Source organism: Acanthaster planci, linkage group LG01 (genome assembly GCF_054643075.1).
Source record: "Acanthaster planci isolate LZ-2023a linkage group LG01, COTS_SCS, whole genome shotgun sequence".
Taxonomy (NCBI): domain Eukaryota; kingdom Metazoa; phylum Echinodermata; class Asteroidea; order Valvatida; family Acanthasteridae; genus Acanthaster; species Acanthaster planci.
In genome coordinates this window covers 20,335,294-20,360,109 of record NC_141777.1, presented here as the reverse complement: position 1 = coordinate 20,360,109, position 24,816 = coordinate 20,335,294, and the positions used below count along the sequence as shown (strand labels likewise).

Here is a 24,816-nt window from a genome sequence, read left to right as displayed (position 1 = left end):
ATTCCGGCAAGACGTACACTACGTACCGACGCTATATCCACAGCCTGCAATGGGTGAAGATGTCTCCCCTTGTCTGAGGAACATCAGGTGGAAGGACAGAATCTTTGTGGAAGTTCGTATGCGTTGACGCATTACTTACTCGACAGCAGCTTGTTGGGACCTGCTATGTAGTTAGGATGAAATATGCTCGGCTCCCTAAGGCAGTCTTCTCCGGGGAACTTCAACAATGGAGGTAATGACAGATAAGCACGATGGCAGTAATTTGATCGCAAAAACCTTGATGAAGAAAACTGCTCTGCCACTCTCAAATCGGTACAACTGCCTGCATCTGGTTTCTTGAGATTCCCTCCTAAAGGCATACAGCTTTTCCTTTCGAATGACATTCATGAACGCTGCCATTTTGAACATTAGTATGCTCCTCGTTTTCAAGCTTGCCCTGACCCAGTCTTGAAAAATGTCAAGTAAATAAACAACTGCTTATTGTCAAGCACAAGCTTAAAGAGTAAAAAGCAAATCCTTTTACTTAATAGCAATTGCACTAAAGTAAAAGCATTTCCTTCGTTATTATTTATACAAACACGAGTAAATGCTTCGAAAATGGTAGTAAAAGCAAATGCTTCTTTTTTATTCATAAGACCCACTATGAGTGAAAGCCAGCCATTTAACTCAGGGGACCCATTTAAATTCGTTGTATTATATCAGCATTCAAACATTCGTTTGATTTTAGCTATCTTTCAATGAATAAGTTCAAATTGAAATAGTCATTTCGTTTCGATCCACGGGGTAGGGTTAAAAAAATCTGCATGTTCATTGCCATTAAGGTTGGAAGACCCCTAAAAACCTTATTTTGCGTGTACAAATATACAGACGAAACAAATAGCGAACTACATTTGTAATTACCCCCCTCCTACGATCCAAACATTTCCTGACCGATCCCAGTTTTTATTTGCTCCCGATTGAAACTCTTTTTGATGTCTCCGACCTTGCCCGCAACGCCTGACCCTAAAAGCTTTTAAACATCAAGGATGCACTTTTCAATTTTGTGAGAAAAACGAGAAATGATGTCCAGTATTGACTCTGTCGGATTTCTTGGGGAAAACGCGGAAACGTCCCTTATTTAATTATTCTACGACACTGGAAATTTATTTCCTTCTATTTCTTTCAAAGAGATCAAAAAAAAGAAGAGTTATATTATTACTGTTTACATTTCCCTCATAACATTGGAAATAAGTTCCTTCCCTTTAATTTTGTGGTCAGAAGCTGCAAATAGGGTCGGTATCAAAGCAATTTTTCCCTCATTCGGAAGCCATGATCTTTGAACCCTTTCCAGTATCAAGGAAAGTTATTTCACAGCACAATCATACATTCACTACTTTACATGACTTTAAGTATCCTATACAATAATACGTTTAACATGTAACCTTTTCACCAAACATTAAGTTCTGCTTGACTGATCGATCTTCTTCTCAGTCCGAACAAATAAGAACCACAGAATGTAAAAAGGGACTCCTTTATTGAAATTTGTCCGAGGTCTCAGAGTAGTAATGATCAAGAATTCATTGTTATCAATTAGCAAACATGACTGTGTCCATTCAAGCTCGTGTCTGTGGGAATTGGGAAGTGCTTCCTGTATTCACATTTACATATAAACTTTGATTTTCCAAGGAAATAATAATGAATAAATGGAAGGTTATCTTATACCAAATAAAATGCAGTGGTGAGATATTACATTAAAGCGTAACGAAACCTTTGGAACTACCTTTTCCATCGAATGATTTTAAGTGCCACAAAAGTTCACACAGACACATCCACCCATCCGTGAGTCACAGCCAGTGTCGATTGAGGGCGCTGGTCTTCAATCAATTCGCATATCGCCTTCAGACACGTACGTTTGGGGGAACGAAAGTCCTCGGCCTCCGGTAATTAACAACCAAAGCTTGACGCAGTGTTCTGTGAGAATCATGGCGGTCGAAGGGTGTCTGATGATCACTGAAACAATTTTGTATTTAGCTGCTTTCTTCTCTGGCTTGATCACTGCAATTACTGTTGGAATATCAAGGGTACGTATTGTACTTTGTCGTCATATGAATTCGTGATAACACGTTCCATGGTCAGATGGTTCGATCGAATGTGCGCTGGTGTAGTGTAGGCCTAGGCTACTTCGAGAACTCAAAAGTCCCCACTCCGTCATATAGTGACTGTCGGCCAACACGGTTTACATGGTGTCGTAACGCTATGGGGTTTTGGAATCAGATTTTGTGGTGAAATAATTCAGTGGAAAGCAAATTTTCCCCTGTCGGCAAACCTGATTAATATATACCTCTTAAAAAGCGGGATAATAAAGTTTCAGCATGAGACGGAGTAGGCCTACATGTATTTTTGAAAAAAAAAAATTTTGCCCACCAATTTCTCACTTCCACCCATTGACTGTTGCTCCGTTAATGCCATTCGTGTTTATCAGACCATGAACTGCGTGTGCATTGAGCCCACCAATGACCGCGCTTGCTCCGCATCTTGGTTTGACATTTTCAGTGGCGGGGGATGACATCTTGTGGTTTTTCACCTTGTGACCGTCCTAGCTGCTGTTGTGACCTGGAAACACCCAAGGGCAGGACTTGCGACATGTGCTGTGCTGTGTAGCTGTGACAGATTGCAATACTTAAAAATCCCCCACCACTGAAAATGGCTGGGGATTTATTCATATACATGTGGGCCTAATTAGGGTGTGATTTATCATTCTTTGTAATCACCCAATCTTTACGAGATTAGTTGATCATTTTGCATGATTTTCTGATAGGTTGACAGTAATTCTGCCATCAGCCTATCAATTGCCTGTTCTAATTTACTTTGTAATGTGCAACTGTTGAACTTTGTTGAATTTTGATTGTTTTGAATAAAGAGCTAAGATTTGTTAGAATTTTTCCTGATTTAAGGATTGTTTCATCCCGATTTGCCTGGTTTCAGGTTCTTTTCAAGCAGTCTGTTTTAAAATCTGAAAAATCCTTTATGACGTTTTAATGCATAGCAGTTAATATACATGTAGATGACAAGAAATGGATACTGTAAGGAATCATGGACCTTGATCAAAGCCTTTGATGGTTATTTTGTGGACATTTCATTTTCCTCCAAAGTGACCCTGCCTAGCAGTAAGGGGGTATTTTTCAACTGTCGGCATCATTCTGTCCTCAAGCTTTTAGTTCATGATAAAACACCTGACAGTGCTAATATTGGTCATGAATCATTTCTGACCATTAAGAATAACATGTTGGGGAGACTTTGGTGTCTGTTAGAGGAATGCCCCTCCAATGTGTTCATGCGATATTGGCGGGTACCTGACCTTTGAACTCCACAGAACTCTGCTTCAGTGGCCAGAAATCGTGGTGCTTCTGAGTAGCCAGGCTGTTTTTGAGGGGAGTGGGAGATAGGGGCACAAGTTCCCACCGGGGGTCAGTTGTCCCCCTTTGCTACATTGCCAGGCTCTTCTCAGATGGAGGGAGGGGGTAGAAGTTCCATTCCCCCTCCCTCTCTCCCTGGCTACACTACTGGCCCTTGCTGGGCCCTTTTAACTTTATTCGTAAGCACTTCTTGCAGATGTAATTAGTTTCTTTTAAAGTGTACATGTAACTTCCTTCCCAACATATGTGTAGTTGAATTTATGAGTGCATTGACTGATAATGCCTCGTTATCAGTCCATGGTTCCCTTGCTTATCCAAATGTCAGGTGGCCTCAGTAATCAAGAGGAAGTCACCTCTTTTGACTAATATTGTCACCTCGCACTTCAAATAACACTTTCATTCAGTGAAATGGTGGCTTGGAACATTCTGTCTGCCGCCTTGTGGCATTACCGGTATTTGTCACTGTATTCATTAACACAAATTCATTAATTTGTTTAATACCAATTTACATTGTACATATACAATGTACGGTACTGGAAAATATCCGTATTGAAAAAGCCCTGATACAAGTACCTTTACCCTATTTTCATGCTCATGTATTGCTAGGGTTGTATTGTCAAGTTGCTGACATGCAGTACAGACACATGCATACTGTACATGAACCTGCACTGATAACAATAGAAAATGTATAGAAATGTGGTACCATGCAACTATCCTACCAGTACATGTATGGGAGTTTCTGCTGCTTCAGCCAATTTAGTTTCATTTTCAAAGTAATACGGTTTATGTGCAGTAGATCAGTAGTATGTACATGTACAATGTGTACAATGTACATTGATATGTACCCGTACATGTATAGTACATGTGTACGTACCGGTATTATAGTACATGTATATGTATAGTATATGTACATGTACATGTACCTGAACATGCCTGTCGGTCTGGAAAGACCAAAGTAAAGTTTTGCTTAAATTAGCATTTGTTTTTCTGATAGGAATTACTGAAAATGTGGAACCTCTGATTTGTAAGTAGGCCTACTCTGTTTCGGCACATCTTTACTGGTATAGTACATGTAGGCCTATACCCTGGTACTGTTCAGTGTACCGTATTTTTTTACACCTGTGTGCATGCAACATGAGTATGGAACATGTGTACGGTGCACATGAGTATGTGTACATGTACAATGTACATGGAACGGTATGTGTGAAGGCTAGAATTTCTGTAGCTTGCACTTTCGAATTTCCTCATTATTTCCTTAAAACTTCCCAACTGCATACCTGTTAATTGAGGGATTAGTCAGTTGAAATGTAGGTGTGTACATGTGTACATGCACATGTTATATGCTTACATGGTAATTATCCAGTTGTAAAATGGTACATGTTTGTACATGTACAACCATGCACATTTCATGATAGCTTTCAGCCTTTGTGTCAGGTCAGGATACAGAGTATCATTTCTCTATTGTTCATGTTGATGAATTCAGTCTTGCAGTAGGCCACATCCTTCTGCTATAAATGGTGATTCTACCATGTGTGCATTACAGTATGTCACTGCTGATCTCATGACTAAAGTCATTGTAGGCCTACAATGTGTGTTCTTACATGTACCATGTACATGTAGGTGCTGTTCATGATGTATCATTGTGTGCCTGGCAAAAAGTCATGCATGTAAGTGCCCTCACGCCCTTTTGCCAGGAAGCATGATCACAGCAGAAAAAATGTTCCCAGCAAAAGGGCGTAAGAACCACACTCTCTTTATTTAGTAAAAACGGATAAAAGTTACTACAAAATCAACACAGGCTGTACAAAAGGCAACCTTTGAACAACTTATTAAACAACTTGGGAATTTTTTGTAAAAACTGTTTGCAAAGAAATCTTTATATTTCTTTAAAATAAAACAGTTGCATACGTACCGGTACGTCCTTTTGATGGGAGAATTTTTTTTGCAGTGGTCATGCTTCCTTGCAAAAGGGCGTGAGAGCTTACGTCCTTCTTCCAGGCACATGACGATATGCACTGGTATGGACATGTACGTGTTTGTACATTATTATGTGAATGGTTTACATGTACTGTACATGTACATGTAGAACTACATGTACTTGTACGTACCCGGTACGTGTTTTGACACCAGAACCCGCGTGAGGATGGAGTGAACCAGATCACTGATCAAGATTCAGTTCTGTGTGTAACAAACAGGCTGGTAGCAAAAGATGTCTGGAAAAAAGGTACATGTACTGTATGATAGTTCTCCTGTTTAAATTTTTTCTTCTGAATTTGAAGTTGCCTTTTACATATGTAGTACAAATGTATATTGTATCCTCAACAAGTGACATACCGGTAGCTTGTCTGTGTACTTATTTCAGCCACAGGTATCCACAGTACCTCCATGGACAGCTTTTTTAATCTTATTACTATACCAGTTGTGGTTGACTATTTATCTAGACCAGGGTAATATTTATGGTAGCGCTTAGTATGTCATAATAGCTCCATGGTACAATATACATGTACTGTACGATGATGTAAGCTACACTCCATGCATTTTTGATAATGTGCACACTACATACAACTTTTACAAGTAGCTGAGCACATCACATTCATGAAGACGTACCTGTATATGTATATGTACACTGTGGGCCCTTAAGGGTAGTCTACATGTGTAAATGAGAAATCCAGATTGAGACTTTGACTGTCAACAATTACGCTACACAAATAATTTGGCCAACTGTACCGTACGTATTCAAAACAGTCAATAAAAATTGAGCAAAATTTGGGGGTGGCAACTTAATTAAGGTCTACGGTGTTTCATCGGCCAAGTTTGAGGTCGCAACATTTAAGGCTTTTCACAGTTTTGGACAGTTCTTAGGATTGACTCAGGGTGGGCAGCAGGGTACAGGGCTGAAAGCATACATGTACGGCATTTCAGGCTGGGAAAATTTCCACCCAGAGTAAGTACATGTGTGTCTGAGACTGACTTGGTACTCCTGACCCGAGTTGAACTTTTCAACCTGGGTTCAAATTCATAACCTGGGTTAAAGTGATTTTTTTTAGTATTAAACAGGTTGGAGTGATGAATTTTTTCCCCGAAAAAGTTCTTGGTGTGGTGTACCTGTATGCTTTGACAAGTGTACATGTACATGTGTCCTTTGTTTATCAGTGCCTAAAACATTGGCATCTTCCATTTTCTTTTATTCTTAATATTTTTACTCGGTGTTTACCAATGTCATCATAAGAAAAGCTAAAAAATAAAAACAAAACAAAAACAAAAAACCCTAAAACAGGAAAAATGCTTTGGAAAGAATTTGCCCCAATGGAATCTGTATAGCACCTTATAATAAAAGCAGGTTAAAATGGCATCTTGAGATGCCAGTATTTATGCAGCACATGCATTGTACGCATGTACATGTAAGTAACCAGTGAACCTGCCCTGGGTTGATGCTGCTCAAGTGTGAATAGTTCCTATTCATCTTGGGGTTAAACTGGGGCAAGTTCCGTCAAGGACCATAGTTAACCATACCGGTAGTTTGACTAACTCTGATCGCATGCACGCTACATGTAGTTGACAATGGTTGGACTAGTCTGGTCAACTATATGTAGTGTACATGTACACTGTATAAGAATTTGTGACCAGCCTGTTGAGGTTGGTCGCATCGTTGGTTGTCATGAACAGTTTTTAATAGCATAGTGAAGAGAGGACCAGTTGTTAGAAAAATGCCTGAAAGACAGTAGGCCTGTGTCACTAGTAAACAACCATTTTTACTTTTATTTTTGCTATTTTGCTCTTCCTGCAACCACCTTTCTCACCTTCGGCCCAATGACCTGGCAGCAATTGACTATTTAATACTTCAACTTCACCATGTTCACTGTACATGCGCTAGGTTTGTCATGAATCAACCACCAGTTAACTAGTGGTCTTTAATCAAACTTGCCCTTGGCTTCAGCCTGTCAAATAAGCTTTGCTCAAAGCAAGTGTGAAATGATGCAGGATTCAACATGGAGTTGAACCTCAACCCGGGATGGGAGGCTGTAGTGTGACTGTTGCTCATACATGCATGTACCGGTACATGTGTATACACAGAGCATCCCCTTTCTAAGTGAAGTACAGATTCATTAGGTCATTTTCAATTCTGTTGGAGGCATGTCAATTTCTGAGGGCCTTATGGTTAACGCTACTCTCTTAGTTAGCAGTGTATTGAGTTGACCGTTCAATTATGCTAGCTACATTATGGGAACTGTACATGTACATGGATGTACATGTAGTACATGTAGTATGTACATGTATCTCATACAATTTATTTCGAGATACCAGTTTCTTGTACATTGGCATCGGTATCAAGCTGACCTTTCCATCACACCAACCATGTGTTACGTTGTACAAGATTACGGGGTGATGCCGTGAATTCATGCCGTGATTCACGTTTCAAGAGTTAAAATGAATTTCATTGAATTTTTCCTCAATGCTACATGTATACATGGACATAATATTGTACATGTACAGGTACTGTACATGAAATAAACCACGTCTTTTAATGAAATCATATTTTTTTCCGCCCTTTGCATGTTTCTTACATTTACGAGGTATGTTCTTTTAACAATAAAAGCAATAATCTGTGAGAAACCATGGCAAAAATATTATTCTCCAGTCTACTGGGGATTTCTAAATTAAACGGCATTGACAATGCATTCTTTCTGCTATACAAAAACCCATTCATTTTCTACGAATATCTTTGTAGTGACAAATTCCAGTACATGCACATCCATAGACTCATAGTCAGCAGTCAAGGTATTCTTTGCCTGGATTCTTTGCAACCTTTCGCACACCAGGAAAGAGTGCAATGAGTCATACACAGTAAGTACATGTACAGTACGAGCAACTTGTACAACTTGAATGGAGTTAGGTCATTGTACATGGTACATTGTTTTAAGAAATTCCAGGCCCATACCTGTACATATATACAAGTATACATGAATAGTACTGTGTACAATATTTACATGTATGTATACCGGTATGTAGGGCTGGTAATTTTTCTAACTTTGACAGAAAGTGAGCTGATTAGAGGTTTTTCTGTTGGAAAACTTCATTCAACTGCAGGAGCAAGCTTAACAGGCCTACATGGACATGAGCATTACACAAAATGAAATGAATTTGGTGCGCAGTTTGACAGCGTACATGTTCATCAGTCTTTCACTCATTTGTGTATTTGCTGAGTAACATGGCAGCATTCCATGAAAAATACAAGTCGCTGGGTAAACTTTTTAGTCACAGTGACAGAGAAAGTTACTTAACTGTTTTATTAACCACTACAAGGTGTGCTGGTACTCGCGTACATGCATGACGCACTGAGAAATTGGTGCACGATTTCTTTTCTTTAAATCAAAATAGAAGTTTCGGTTCCCTGAGAGAGAATGAACTTTTTTTACTGAGAAAATACATTGTGGAATTGACTGTACATAGTAGCATGTACGTCTCATTGTAAAAGAAAACATGCATTGAGAGCCCTACATTGCATCCAGTGCAGCTACATTTAATCTTTTTTTTTCAGTACATGTGTGTACCGGTACAATTACTCAGGTTTTATGTACCGGTATGTGTATGTAGTGAACAGTGACTGCAGACAGCAGCCAAACAGCAAAGGTTACTGACCTCTTTCAGGCCATTGGCAGATTGTTTGGAGTACACTTTTAAAATACAGAACTTTTGTAGAAAATATACATTGTACATGTACAAGCATACATTGTACATGTACATGTACTGACTCTTATGGCACTGCACATACCATACCAGAACATTTATAGAAGTAGAGTGCATTTTCCATGCAGGTGTATCATGTACATGCACTGTACATGTACATTGTACAGGTACATGTGTTTCCTTCAGCATCCATAACAGTTCATACATGTTTAGTATTTCTGGTTTATTTGGCAAAGAAAATTGATTTACATGTATCACCAAAGGCCCTGCACTGATCACAATGTTCTTCTCCCTTCCAGGTAACCTTCAGTGGAGACTGTGTTCTCTTTGCCGAGGTGACGTGGTGCAACGCCACCGCCTTTTCTTTCACACAGCTGGGCAACAACGGCGTCTGCGGCTTCAGCATCGGCCTGGATGTCATCGTAGCATTCTACGCCTTGACAGTGTGCTGCTACCACGTTGCTGTCTTTTTCAAATGGACCAAAGAAAGGTAAGGGCATATTGAGAGGTTTCAGGAATTAATAAGGGGATATATATCAGGTACTTCCATGGTCAGGTGGGGAGTCAGGTTGGCGTAGTGGTCCTTTCCTCGCCTTCCACCTCTGTGGTCCGGGGTTGGATTCCTGGTCTGGTTTACGAGTGGATTGGGTTTTCAGTCCCTGTCTGATTTTATGGGTTTTTCCCAGAATATTCCTCGGGGGGTTTTCATCCCACCTCTAAAACTGTAATTGCTTCTCAATGTATCCTTTCTACATGTATCTTCAGGCTTTCGAGCTACAGTGCCTAGGGCATTTTTTTGAGGAATCCTTGGTTTCATTACCAGAAAGACTTAGATAAAGTGGTTTGGTACCGGGTACTCACTTTACCAATGAGTTGAACAGCTGCAAAACTGCGATTATTTGGGCATGTGATTGTAATTTTGATTGGGGGGGGTGTATGCTGTCCCCTAGGAAGTCTGCCTCCTTCCCCTGTGCCCCCAGTTGACATTTTTAAATGCACAGAGAGCCTGTGTCTAACTTACACATACAGTACATGCCATAGTCATTTGATTTCAGGGTCCCCTGACAAAATGTGTAAGTTCCCGGGTTCCTCCTCAGAAACTTCAGCCTAGTTTTTACATCACTGATTTTGGGCAGAAGGTTTTACAGGACCAGGTCTACATGTAAATGCCATGGGGAAAAAATGATTCGGTTAACACACCTTGCATGTTGGTCTCCTGCTCCAGGCGCTGGGTCATGTTACCAGGCATCATCATCAACGCCTGCTGCCTGCTGCTCCTCTTCATTGACTCTTGCATACTCAGTGTGGGCTTCAAGCGGTTCTGCACGAGCATAACGGACGGACAGAGCATCGGAAGTAAGATCACACAGTAAGTCCCTTTAATGCCGTTTCATACCAGTACCTGCACCTCTGTCAAGTGCAAACATGAATAGGATTTTACACCATGAAAGGTTTGCACTGTAGCAAAATTTGCATGAGTTGAAATCTGTAAACTTGAATTCACTTTTGTGCTAAGTACCAGTGTGAACCAGCCTTTACATAGCGAGGGAATGTTTTTTGTTTTAATATTTTTGTACACAGATTTCTTTTCTTTCTGCCCCTTATGAAGTTTTTTTTTTGAGTGAGAGAGGAGAATTTTCCATGAAACAAATTGTATTTCTTTGAAGAAGAGTGTAAATGCAAGAAAATAGTTTCTGTAGTGTAATAACTTCCCCCTTGTAGAAACTCACCCCATTTTTTACAGCCTCCCTATCAAAGAAAGAAGAGAAAAAACAGAAAGGAGAAAAAAATAAATGTAAAGCAGATTGCAGATTTCTGAAATGAGCATTTCTACTACCCAATAGTTCCACCTTCTGACTGACAAATCTAGCAATCATTTTTGAATTTCTCACTGGATGTCTCCGCTCATGTACATCTTGTGCCAACCTTTATTTCGGAAACTTTCCACCAGCACTCACAGTAATGTTGCTGTCTTCCATACTGAATTACGTACATGTAGAAAGTTGAGTGGAAAGTACAGACAACTCCTTACTGAATCACCCTCACATCACATCCTGTCATTTGGCTGCATCTGTACGGACACCTCAGTGTATTTACATTGTATCTCAGTGTACATGTAACATCTTGAATGTATAATTTGTGTAGTTTTGTTCACTGTTGGCCTGTCTGTTTCGCATGGATCTTTGTCTCAATCAGTGGCCCCAAGACTGCTTCCATCAGGTGGATTTTAGTGTCAGTGAACCAACAAGCCCTCTCTCTACTGATACCTCTGTCCTTTTGCATCACAGGTGTTCAGCAGATTTATCCAGTTTAAATTGGAACCTCCCTAAATGCTCCGGGGAAAAAAGCGATCACCCCTCTTACAGTGCCGGGAATTTCTACGGCTTTCTGACTACAGCTCAAGTACGTACCTCTACCCGTCCCTTATGTGTGCACTCATTAGAGTGCAGTGCACATTGTATGTGTACAAGTGTTCACAGTTCATATGTGCAAAACGTCAGTGTGCGGAAGCTGTTCGTTTTCAACTGATTTGCTTGGAATTCTTTGCAACGTGCTGTCTTGTCGTATTGTTTCTAGGTGGTTAGCATTACACTTGTGTGCATGTTGCAAGTGTTCCTAAACGTGATGCAAGAGTGCATTTTGCCACAATACACTGTTAGTCTGAGAGGCTTTGAACTGCTTGAAGACTGCACTGCTTCTGGCCCAATTTATTTATTTTTGTTGAAAAAGACAAGATATAGCAACCAATTTTTGATATACCAAAAGCCCAAAGCCGCAAACACTGATTCGCAAGATTTATTTTAAACAGCATATGTGTGACATTTCTCATTACAACCTGGAGTGCACCCGCAGAGCAATATTTGGGATGACAACAGACCATGCACAGTGGCCAAGTTCAAAACCAACACATGGTCTGCAGCATTGGGTCAATCTCTGCAGACTTCCCAGATGTTGTGTTTACATGTAGGAAACAAATGGGGATACAGTGTGTATACCTGAACATGTAGTGTGTTCATACTGTTCAGTGATCAACCGAGTGAAGACAAGGTGCCCTTGATGTTTCTATTCAATCAGTGTGTGCCTGCGCACACAGCCAGATAGGTCATTCTCTAAATTTAAATTCAAGGTCCAAAAGTGTGACATTTTTGTGTCTCTGTTACACCTGACTTGTGTGTAATTTGACATGGAAATATCAGTGAAATTGACTTCAAACTATTTCTATTTGTTTGGCAGGTAATTTGCATTTATTCATCACTCGTGGAAATTAGAGAAAAAAAATTGGACTCCTAACTTATAGAATGACCCAGATCATATTCACGCAGACGCACTCTAGCACAGTTAGTAATGCATGTGGTAGACCAAACAGTGAATAAGGCACAATACCACCACAGTTACAGCCTCAAAGTCTGGTCCCAAGGTCTGTCAGCCATTTTGGGAGCAGGCTGTGGGAGAACTTTATCTTTCATTTCAAAAGAATTGTTTTTCCTGTTTTTAAAAAAATAAATAAAATGAAACTGTGAACCAGGAAGCCAGAAAATGTTTGCCCTGTACGAGTAAGTACTTGCAGATATAGATGTGGTTGCTTGGTGCAGAAACTATATTGGATACGTAGAGTATGTGCATGTACCCCATACGTAGGATTGCATAAGGTGGCCTGCTGAGGCTCAGTGAAAAAAAAAAAGTTCAGCATTGAAGATTTTGAAATGGCAGATGCAGCCCTTTTATTTTTCTTAAATGGCCACCAGTCTTTTTAAAATTTGCAACAGTCGAAGTTTCCACGGTTCAAAGACTCAAAAATGAAAGCGACATTTTAGACAAGAGAATTGAAGATATTGTGTGTAGCAGGTTTGTGTTATGGTTTCCGAAGAATTGAAAAAAAACACATCTGCTTCCGCAAGCATGTGTGGGTTTTGCAACTGTAGCCAAGAAATTGGAACATGACCGTATAAATGCATGCATGGAGATTGTGCAAGTGTGCAAAGTGACTCACAGAGTCTGAAGGTAAAAAATCTAACTTCCAAGTTTTTTTGATGAATTTATTGACGTTATTATTTTTCACCCCTTTTTCCAGAGGAAAAATATGTAAACAAATTCTAGGCTGCCACCAAAAAGAAAGCAGGCCGAAACCATGATTTTTGTTTTTACTTTGCCTAATGAGAGCCATGGACATACCGGTATCGTTGACATATGCTGGATGCCCGTGTGCATAGCAAACAGTTCATGTAGGCAATTTTCAGCTGAATGGCAACTGGATTGTTGCAGTCATTATTGCATAAAGTTAAGTTTGTCAGTTTTTTTTTCTTTACAACTAGAGTTCATTGATTTAAATTATCAACTACCAGTAACTTTGAAAAAAATGTGCAGGTTTATGGACTAACCCAAAGAGACGCCATTTACTGTTCTGACACCAGACTCGCTTGCATAGTCTTAAACTTGTGGAGTGCGTGTGTGGCAGAGCCAGAGATGTTTATGTTACTAAGTACACATTTTTACATAGAAGTAGTTCCCCTTTAAAAATGTTTAACTTTAGTTTGGAGTTCTTGATTTTTTCTAGTAGTGTGCCCCCCTGTTTATTTGTTTAAGCCCCAGCTTCCCTGGTGTAGAGTTACCACATGGTCTGGTCACTCTCAGTGTAGCAGATCAGCAGAGACCAGTCACCTGCACATGTACCTATGTATTGTTCCTCCTAACTGGAGTCTGGTTTTTCTGCTTGAGTCCTATTCTGCTAGAAGTCAGTGATTGAAGTCTGAGTGTAAACTCATAAGGTCCATTGTACACACTGTGTTGGGTTTTGGTTTTAGTTTTGAGTCTTTTAAAGTCTTTGGGTGTTTTTAGTCCTTGAGTCCTTTTATTTTTTTTGCATTTTTCCTGTACTTTTTCATTAATAAATTATATTTTTTGTCCCTTTTTTGGAGTCAAATATTGGTGTCTGAGTCCTTATTAATTCAGTTTCATGCGACTTTTCCTTCAAAGATCCTTGGTTTAGTTAGAGTTTTTGTTGTTTTGCTAATTCCCCATAGCGTGCCATTTTTCCCTGTTACACGTGCATGTTGGCCAGCCACAACACCCTATTGGTTCAGAGAGCACTGTGTCAACCCAGTTATGGCTTTCCAACATCTGGGTCCCTCTATATTTACTGGGTGACTCTTTGTTATTGAGTCTAAGAAACTGTTTTTGTTTGAAGCATACATGTATGTTGTACCTTATATTAGGCTTATGGTGAGTTTGTCGGTTGGTTTATGGGATGTGCCTCGACCAAAATTGGATTGAACCTTGTTAAACCCACATGTACATTAGATGATAGGCTTTGACAAGATGCCAGCTTGCAATTAACACCCAGCTTCAGTTCTACTCACCTCTCTGTTGGCATACACGTGTATTGACATGTATGATCCATTTCCACCTTCCTCTGTCCACTCCCCTATGTTCTCATCTCCTCTCCCCCTCATCTCTCCTTCTTTTTGAACTTTTTTTGGCTGCTCCTCTGATGCCTTCTTCATCACCTGTACAGAGTGCCTCCTGGTTTAGCGTGCTGTTTTGGGCACTGTTGCTGGCAGCCCGCGCTGCCCGCCGGTGCACCAGCAAGGAAGAAATCGGCTCGACGGAGGAGCGAAAACCCATGCTTTCTTAACTCACTCGGAGCACGACTCATTTTGCACACTGGCAGTTCACAAGTTTGTGAGTTCCTTTTTTGTTGATACTGCACCGAGTGCATGCTTTGTTTAGTTTTGTCACCAGCTATGCGTTTTGTCGAAAGGCCCAGCATGCAGTGCATGATCATCAAAATTTGGAATTGCTAATAGTTTCAACTTGTAGTCCACATTAAACAACACTTGAATAAATTCCCGTTATCTGATTGATAAATGGTCAATTTTGGGTCGTCAGTTGTCAATACCAATGCATGGCACATTAGAAGTTCTAATACATGTTAGCCAATTTTTCCCTGTATGTAGTGGTGCATTCACAAACATAACAAAATGGCATGATGATGATGAAGCACCAGAGTTTCTTTACACCTTCTTCTGAAGTTCTGAGCTTGTGAATGATGCTGATGCTGCCAATTAAAAGAAACAAATCAAATAAAGGAATATGCAGGACAGACAGGAAGCAGTACACCGAATGTGCAACTCTTCAGAACTGGGCAACTGCTTGTTGCAATTTTTACACCCGAGTGCGAAGAAAACATGATACACGGAAGTTAACAATCAGATAACAACAGAGCTGAGAAAAAAGCGGGACACATTTTCACATTCCGAGCTGCCACTGAAATTTTGTCCAGTGTGAAGAGCGCCAACTGAACCTTTCCTACTTTTCCTGACTGTGCCTACCACTTGCACCCATGGTTCAGTGATAAATTTAATCGGCTGCATTTAATGGTCGCACCATTAGAAATCCCCTGTTGAATTAAAACACGTGATCGGTGACCCTCCAGTGAGATGACAGAGACTTCTTCAGGTGTTGTTTAAAAAGGGAAAAGAAATGTTTCATTTTCTTGCAGTGGAAGGAATAATTTCATCCAGTGACAGAACATTTCATGCGCCACCCCATGAAATTATTCTTACCATAACCCTCTTATACTTTTATCATTTACTCTAAAAGTTAAGGGTACATGTAGTTCTGTAGTAAAAATTTACAGATACACTGTAAAGGGAAATGTATGTGAAAAGGCATCCTAATGCTAGCAAGTACTACATGTACATGCACACTATCGGAATTTCAGAAAACCTGTGAGCAGTTCAATTTGGGTAGCATTTGCTAGCCTTTTGTTTTATTTTATTAAACATGGACATTCGGATGGGAAGTATTTGAAGTCCAGGTGGACCTATTTGATACTGATAGGGTTCCAGCTCACTCGTGCAGATGTTGGTGAGGCATGCATAAATGGATCACTGCAGCCACGGTGTCTTTGTGCCATGCTTAGCTCATTTTGGCATTGGGCACAGTCTGTATTTCTTGTGTATACTTACTGTACATGTAAACTACTCAGAGCTTGTTTAAATTATGTCTTAATGGCAATATTGTCTTCAGTGTAGAAAAACGTGGCCAAATAGACACAATAGGCACTGTGCTTATGGCATACAAAAAATCAGGTGCCTACTGGCACCGTTAGGTGTATGAAAGGTCTTAAGTGCCTACTAAAAATGCCACTGTGTGCCACAGAGCACACAGTGCTTGTCTTTGAATTTTCAATTTTGGAGAAGCTCAATGCAGTAGCTAGAGAATACAGTACAGTAGCAAGAGAATGGCGTATTAGTACACCGGTAGCTTACATGTAGCATCAACATGAAATGTACTGCAGCGGATCAGCAACACCAAAAAGGAGACACAACTCACAGGAATTACAATGACAAAACTTCTTTAATCCACTGAAAATCTGGCTTACAGGTTTCTGCAATGCGGCCAAAGCCACCATTCTCATCCAAAAGAATGTGTAACAATGTAAAATAATTCTCGCCCGGGAACTTTGCCAAACCCTTCCCGCACCCGCCCAAACCACAAGCATCCCGAAATAGAAAGCCGATTTCCGGTGCGCACAAAATGTTATACAATTACAAAAGAAGCAGGTCAGGGCGCTCCACCGGAGGCCCTCCGCCAGCGGCCCTCCGGATCTGCCAGCGGCTGAGGCTATTCTTGTGGCAACAAAAGCTATATGAACTGTCCGTAACAGTACAAATCTGAGCCTCCCGTGCAGACCAGCGCTATGAACAAGGTGCCAAGGGTCCACCGAAAAAGGACAGGTACATGTACTGGTACTCTGGCCCTAAAATCCAAAGCTACATTTAAAACCTTTACAGCAGTCAACATTTCGGATGCAAGCACATACATGATCACAATTTTATTTGCCAAGATTGTATAGTTTAGGTGCAAATTCCTCACATTTAACCAAACATCATTCTAACAAGTTGTACATCTGATCCACTTTTTTGTGAAAGTTTAGCAACTGAATATGCTGAATATGATGTAATTTTTGGTAAGAGTTGTTGAGATAAAATCCGTCTAGTGCTTTCCTTCCCTTAGAAAACAGAAACCACTCCTCCAGACTTTGCAGGTTCTTAATCAGCTTTGATTTTTCACTTCTTAACCTGAATGTACTCTCCACACAGTGTCAGTCATGTCAATCAAAATGTGCTGTATAATACCGGTGTATCGCTATCAAACATGCATATGCACGATGCACGAACATGTAAACACATCTTCTGTCATGTTGGGATTTTAACATCCGGGGGGGATACATGTAGACTGGGCATGTGCATGTACATTGTATACATGTACACATATATAAATTTACCATTGTTACAATGTACATAAACATTCATAATGGTGCCATTATTACTACATGTATTTGTTACAGTCTGTTTTTCTGTCACAGTAAGGTGTTGAGATTACTTCAAGGTCCAGAATTTTCTGCTTTGTTAAATTCAAATTCTGCTTTCTTCTGCTTTCTAAATTCACCATTTTTCACATGTTATTTTTTTTAGCATAAAATACTTTCTGCTTTTACTGTGGGATACATAAAAATGAAATAAGTCAAACCTAGAAATCCTGTGCACTGCATCGAACGACATCCGACTTATAATCCAGTAAGTCCTGGGGTAAATCCACTGGATGAAGGCAAGGATGGTGAAAATACAGTGTCGATCTATTCTGCAAAATATAGTTGAAAAGAATACACTAGCTTTGGCTCCAAAAAGCTTGAGAAATTACTAAACACAGTGTAAAGATGACCTAGTGCCGCAGAAACTTCCAGCAAGTAGTCCGAAAGCAGCATTGTTTTTTCGTGTGCAGGCCATGTGCATGTATGATGGCATCGCATCACACTGCACACAAACAGCTAGTGCTCACCAGCTGTCAGTGTCTTGTTGCTACGGCAACGACATCAACTACTATGGGATAGCTAGCTAGCGCAGTGGTGCGCATGTGTATTCATACCTTGGCGGCAAGATGTCGCACTCTGCTCATCCGCTCTAAAAAACCATGAAGCGGAATGGGATTACGCATATTCTAAGTAGAAATTGGCTTATTTGATATAAAAATCTTGAACAAGCGATTGCAAGTGGAAAAAAGCTTCATACAATATGCTTGATTATGTAAGAACCCCAAATTCCGCAATTTCTGAAGATTTTCTGCTAAGCAGAGAACTCTGGACTTTAGAATGCTTGTATTACTTGATTAGTTGCATTTTTTTTAGTCGGTGGTGCAGTGTCATGACTTTTTTTGAACTCTTCACCCTGCTTTCTTATCCTTTTGCCCTCTCTTACCCTGTCTGGCTTTTGAGTTTGGCATTTCATGAGCTTGTACTTGTAATAGGTACCGTTGTGCATAGTGCACTTGAATCCCTTTACACTTGCCTAAATGTGGTGCACACATGTACTGCAGTATGTCAACAGTTTACTCTGGGAAGACCTTGGTTGACATCATAAGTGCTTTATTCAACATGTATAATGTGCAGATGTACTGGTATGTCCCATTCAGAGTTGCAGTCAACTACATGTGTAATGGTTTGGCACAACACATGCACACTTTTCTAGATGAATGGTGAAGTAAGAATACCATACACGATGTAATCATCTTTTGGAGTGCAATCTTTATTAAAGATGCTTGGACAAAAAGAGCCTGCATTGTGTGGATGAAATAATCCAGAGAGTTTTTTAATGCATTGCGGTAAGCTGCAAATACATGTAATACATTTAAGAGCCACTTTTTTTTTGCTCTGCACTCACCAAGGGGTCCCAGTGGTGAAACAGTAAATTTTGCTGTTGCACATCGAGCAAGAACACCGTTTCTGGATTTTCTATACATGTTTGCACACCTGTAGTTTCAGTACATGTAGGATGTGAGGCAGTTTTTTTGCACATTCCACTGTCAGTTGACAACCGGTTTACATGCCTAAACCATACAGTTTTTCATTGACAATGGATGAACCAATAAATGAGGACATTATTTCTGTTAGCGTACTGTTTATTTTTACCACCAACTTTTCTTCTTTTCTTTCAGGGTGCCTCCTGGATTGGTGTTCTATTCTGGTTGCTACTGTCCATCTCGCTTATCATCCGTCGCGTCAGGGACCGACCGGTTCTCGACCCAACCTCTGACAAAGCCCCCATTGCCTCCAATGTTGCCATCTAAAAAAATCAACCCTCCCTCCTGGCCATTCAACATCAGCATATCAGTGTGAGTGTGCGTGCAATAGTACAACTCATGTAACCGAAGAGATAAACATAGATTTAGGAGTTGTGTACTATGATTGGGGACCAGTGTCACAATGCTGTTAAGTACATGTACGTGACTGCCTACCAGCATCTCACTTCACACATGCAGTAAGCACGGCAAAGAGCTTGCTAATTTCATAGGCAACTCTGCATAGATTAGTGAAACATTAGCAGAAATCTCTGTGCACCAGTCGGCCTTGAAAGTTAACACAGTTAAATGCTGATCAAAAACCCTCAACAGACTATGCAGGCCTCTCACAAGCCACTAGGTTTTTGGATGATTTTTGCAAAGTTGGGGAAAGATGAAGTCCAGTCTCTATCACATGTAGCACACAGGCCTTTTTTACTGTGGGAAGTTACCACACGAGTATCTGCCATCATATTCCTGCTGAGCACTAACTTCTGGAAATTCAGGATGGTTTCTGGCAAACACACCTAGCAGCAAATATGAACTGGATCTTGAATGGAGTGCTAAATGTACACGTACATGTACCATGTACTTCTGTGCACACACATATTTGTATGTACATGTATACAGGTAAATCTCCTTTTATAGACTTTTGATACGCTTGCTGGCAGCCCGGCTTGAAGTTGTCATTGGACACTTTGTGTTCAGTGCATTGATGGATGTAAAGCCAGAAGTGTCCGTTGTAACTTCCAGATCAAGATGCTTGTAGTTTCACCCCGAGTCCCTCAGGTTTCAAGAAAAAATAAAGATCCACTCACAGTACTGTCGTCCACAGCTACATGTACATGCATGTACATGTATGTTTAATTTGTTGAAAGGTTCAAAGTACTTTCGATTTGGTGCTAACGAGTGCTCCAATTTCCAAAAGCCTGTCTTTGCTGAAAACTGAAGGGCTTTGTTCCGATTAAATTGTTTCTGTGTTAACAGACCAAGTGTTATGTCATATTTCCATGACAGATCTCTTGTGAACTCATTACTGTACATGCATTAATGTAGTTTGCAAGTTATCTTGTGCTATTGTTTCACACTCAAGTGGATCAATCACAAATGTGTGCCCAAATTTCAATTGTTCAAGACCATCAACATTCTTTCTGTGCCTCAAGGACTTGAGCTGGCATAATTTTGGTTGTCAGCCTGTTTACACTGAGCCACTGAGCACCATCTTTTTAGGCCTAAACTTAGCTATCTGAATCCACAGAACTCCACCAAGTGAAACACTTAAGAATGTAACTAAATAATTCTTATCTCAATATACATGTACGTGTAATTGGCACGAGCAAAGCTGACAGTTGCTGCTTGATTTCACCTGTTGGCTGAACGTTTCTACATGTACATATGCCAGTCCTATTCCATACAAGTGATTTCAGTCATGCATGACCAGGAACATAAAACTGTAATAATGGTCATCGTACATGCACCAGTAGCTTGGACATGTCTTGCTTAGTCCATGGGTTTCCTTTTAGGAGAAGCCCTGTACATATTGGCTGCAGTGCATGTACAGTGTACATGTATGTATCATTTTGAAACATCCTGTGTTTTTTTTATGAATTCTTTATCCTGCAAATAACAAAACTCGTAGGTGAATGACAGTCCCACAAGCAATAAATAAAAACAGTGTAGATGGTTTCATTGATTTAAACAGTTTGTAATAGGCTGGTGTTCAGAAGTGAGGCAGACAAACACAAAGGTTGACAATTGGCCAAGTGGAATGTCTGTATTGTGCCGTATTTGTTGGACAGTCGACGCAGAGCCAAAGTGAATACGTCATCTTTTGTCACTTGTCAATTAACAGGTAATGGTTCTACCCTGAAATCACTCAACACTGTGCTTTTGCTGTGGGCTTTTCATCTGACTCGTCAATATGTACCAGTAGAACCAACACCATGGCAACTTGTATGTCATGCTATGGTTTCCATAATACACGCTCATGACCATGGCTACATGTATGTAAAGTAGTGTACATGTACATGTACCTCCACAGATGTACATGTAGGCATGAGCTACGTCATGTACATGTCATGACGTAGTCTGTCTGCTCCTGCGCCAGCGCATCCTCCTGAAATTGTGATGTGGTAAGGGTGGCAGGGTGTTTGTATAGAGATAAAATCCTCTGGGAAACCTGTATCAACCCTTGTGCTCCCCTCACTGTAACTGTGGAGTATTTCCCGAGCAGCTTGTTCACTACCAAATCTTGAGTTGTTTGTTGTGAAGTCGTAAAAATCTAAACTTTTGAATTTGGATACTTGAAAAACTTTTTCATCACACTTTTGGGCAGAGAGTCGTTAAGAAGTACTTGTCAAGTACATGTACTTTCACAGAAAAAAAAAATTGTCTCGAAGCTTCTTACAAGATTCTGACTGTCTAAAAGCTTTGTTTCCTTCAGTATTTACCATTCTGTGTTCATGTATATCTGTGTGACATTGCTTTACCCACATCGTCATCTTTAAATTTGGCAGTAACTTTGGTACCTGAAAAGTACATGTATTTGATTACAACTCTGGCTCCCCAGTGGAGAAAAGTTGCAAAAGAGATTATGGTCTTTGCTGTACAGTACATGTACTCATGACCACTCCTCAAGCGCCCTTATCAGGAAGTGAGTGGCTGTAGAGCCTGATGTGAGTGTAGCCACCCAGTGAGTTCAAGGTCCAGTTTGTTAGCTTAATTCATATTCTATACCAGTGAAGAACCCAAGTTTTGAAGAGGCTTGTTGCATGACACACAGTGTAGATTTTGAAGTGAAAATCATGTTGTGTTGGTGTTGTATCCAGAGCAACAAAATTTTTTTCCTGTTGCTTCTTTTGAAAAAGTAACTCAAATCCACTTAGATTTTGCAGTAGACAGATGTATAGTAGAGTTTGTTTAATTGGGGAGGGGGTAATGGGTCTGCATGGTTGGAACATTTGTTATAAATTTTTGTCACAAATTTTGATTTCAATTTGTTATTTTAATTTTATTGCATGGCGAATTTGGCCTCATAAATTGTGCATGCTATATTGAAAAAAATGCCAAAAAAAAAGCAACTGGCCAAAGTTGAAACAAACAGACCAAAAAAGTAGAAGCTTGTAAATGTTAAATAGAATACAGGTTGTAATGTGTGGTGTTTGTTAAAATGCTGTCATTGTGAAGATAACAGAAAAGTAATTCAGAACTTCTGAGATCTTTAAGATGTTGGTAATTGTCACCTGAATATAAATTTATGTTAAAACATAAACTTTATACCTCTTCAATGCAAGTGTACACGTGGATCCTCCAGAATTCCCCCAAGTAGTCTGGTTACCAAACCAAAAGGTCTTGAATATTTGGGTCTCGTTGCTGCCACAGTCACATAACCAGAATTGGGGAGGGGGTAATGCTCTTGTTCCTCATTGACCAAAAACAACAATGGAAATATTCCATAATATTTCTGTGATATCAAAATAGGTATGTGTAGATTTTTATTTTTTTTGAAGTGTGCTTGATACAAAAAAGTTGATTTCTTTGGAACCTTATGTATAAATACATACATGTTCATGTATGAAAAAAATTTCCATATATGGACTTGATGCCTCTATGCACAAACCCGTGAGGCTTGTCTGAAAACAACCCAAGTGTTTTCTAAGTAAATGCTTCAGAATTTTCTCGGCTAAATTTCACTTTTTAGGACATACATGTTATTACTCTCTGACTGCTGTTATATTACGGGAAAACTCCTGTTGTCTGTACAAATCTCTCATCTGAATTTTTTTTCCTTCCTTTCAGCAGTGTTTGTGGTATGCTATTTTCAGATCTCCAAACATTCAGAGCATCTCTGTCAAGTTGTTCGTTGTTAGTGATTAATTACAGTCTTAGACAGTTACTTAAAACAAATTGCAGCTAGAATTCGTGGAAGTGGAATTGCAAATATTCGTACTGGTGGATGAGGTGATTGAGTGCCTTACCAAGCATACATGGGATGTTGTGTCTAGCTGGGATCATGAACTTAAAGAAATTCAAGATAATTGTGTGTGCAGATTGGTCAGTGCATCAACTAGCAATACATACAGGGACTGTACATGTACATTATACATATATGTACTTGTACATGTGTATAACGTGTCTTTTAGATATTTGTAACACTGTTCACACTCTACCCGGTACCTGTGCTGTACCCTATTCAATTGTACATTATGCTCAGCAGAAACTTTCACATTTGCATTGAATGTTGTAGAATTAGTTATTCACAATTCAGATTTTCTGCAGCCTGAGTTTATCATTTAAAGGGGAAGCAAAATTGTTATTTTTGTCATTTATGAATGATTAAGTGCTACACATTCAGTTAATCTGCTGTCTTTAATATTTTCCCATTGGCGCATATTTTATCCATATTTTTTCTCTTGTATATATGTATTAAGACAAAGTGCATTTTCATTGCGGAGGAATTTAACATGCATGACCTTTGTTTTCTGCTTTGCAATATGCAAAGTGTAAATGTTGAATGCTTCATCACTTTGTTGATGTGCTAATTAGGTTGCACGGCCGGCAAATGAGTTTATTCTTGGCTTAAGAAAGAGTATGACATTTCCAAACAGCTGAAGAGGTCAACTGCATGGGGGATTTGACATCAAAAGTCATCATGGAAATGACCACAACCAAACTTCAGAAATTCCTCATTTAATTTTTATCTTGATAACCCGATTGTGCTTAATCAAATATTTCAGCATTTTCAGTGAATTTGAGTAATTCAGAGTTAGAATAATGTTGGTCTGACTTCCTAACAAGCAATGGTCCATGCAGATTTGTTTCATGGAGATCAGTTGATTGTATCCATTAACAAGCTCCAGCCATGTGATATGACATCGGTGGTCTTGGCCTCATTGGCCAAAGCCATCAGGTAGAGGAAATGTGCGAGAAGCTGTTAATGGTACCACGTTGTTCATGAAGATTGTGGGGAGATAACTTGTGACCCACTCTCCCCAAACCAGGCTGAAGTAGGTGACTTCATTTCCCTGAAAAAGCCATCATTAACCTTATAAACAGCTATGTACTTCAGCCTGGTTTTGGGATGGTGGGTCACAATTGTATATGTCCTTGTTTGTAGACGCATTGTTGAGCTGCTCTTTCTAGCCAGTACATCTAAAGTTTGCAAAGGGTCAGAGGCAAGTCACAGGGCAGGCTTTGGAAGGAAGTCAGTCCCTCCATCCACGGCTCGTTGAATACTTCATGCAAGGGCAAATTTGTGACTGGATCCCAAGAAATGAGTCTTAAGAGAGTAATTTGTTTAATTTGGCTTTAGAAAGGGTAAACTGAATCTTTGTGTTGAGGTATCACTCAGTTTGGCATTATGATGTAAAGTGGACATTACATTCTGTGTATGTGGGTGGAAAATGATTGATTTTCATTGTGCAGGATTGTTTTGAAGGACTTGTAACTCAAAAGTGGCTCTGGCAAATTCCAACGCACTTTGTTAGGCAGGTTTGCTGTAACAACATAAGAATGTACTCACAGTAGACCGGTATCTTGCCACACTGACCTTTACACTTACGAAAAGATGGCTGTGCCTATGCTAAACAACTTTTTGTTAGGTTGGGTCACATTT

At 39.9% G+C, this 24,816-nt stretch overlaps 1 protein-coding gene across 3 annotated transcripts; it reads left to right on the top strand.

The window, feature by feature from the left end:
* Positions 1 to 1,846: 1,846 nt before the first annotated feature.
* LOC110982866 (transmembrane protein 179B-like) lies at positions 1,847 to 24,605 on the top strand. 3 transcript variants are annotated; one of them, XM_022241602.2, is made up of 6 exons: positions 1,847 to 2,060; positions 9,383 to 9,573; positions 10,309 to 10,452; positions 11,372 to 11,486; positions 14,596 to 14,762; positions 19,080 to 19,219. In XM_022241602.2, exons 1-5 carry the CDS (start codon positions 1,962 to 1,964, stop codon positions 14,713 to 14,715), a joined length of 669 nt encoding a protein of 222 aa, XP_022097294.2. In that variant the 5' UTR covers positions 1,847 to 1,961; the 3' UTR covers positions 14,716 to 14,762; positions 19,080 to 19,219. The 3 variants fall into 3 exon arrangements, with proteins under 3 accessions (XP_022097294.2, XP_022097293.2, XP_022097295.2); XM_022241601.2 differs by lacking the exon at positions 14,596 to 14,762 and having other exon boundaries at positions 1,859 to 2,060; positions 19,080 to 24,605; XM_022241603.2 differs by lacking the exons at positions 1,847 to 2,060; positions 14,596 to 14,762 and adding an exon at positions 5,503 to 5,619 and having other exon boundaries at positions 19,080 to 24,605.
* Positions 24,606 to 24,816: the final 211 nt, after the last annotated feature.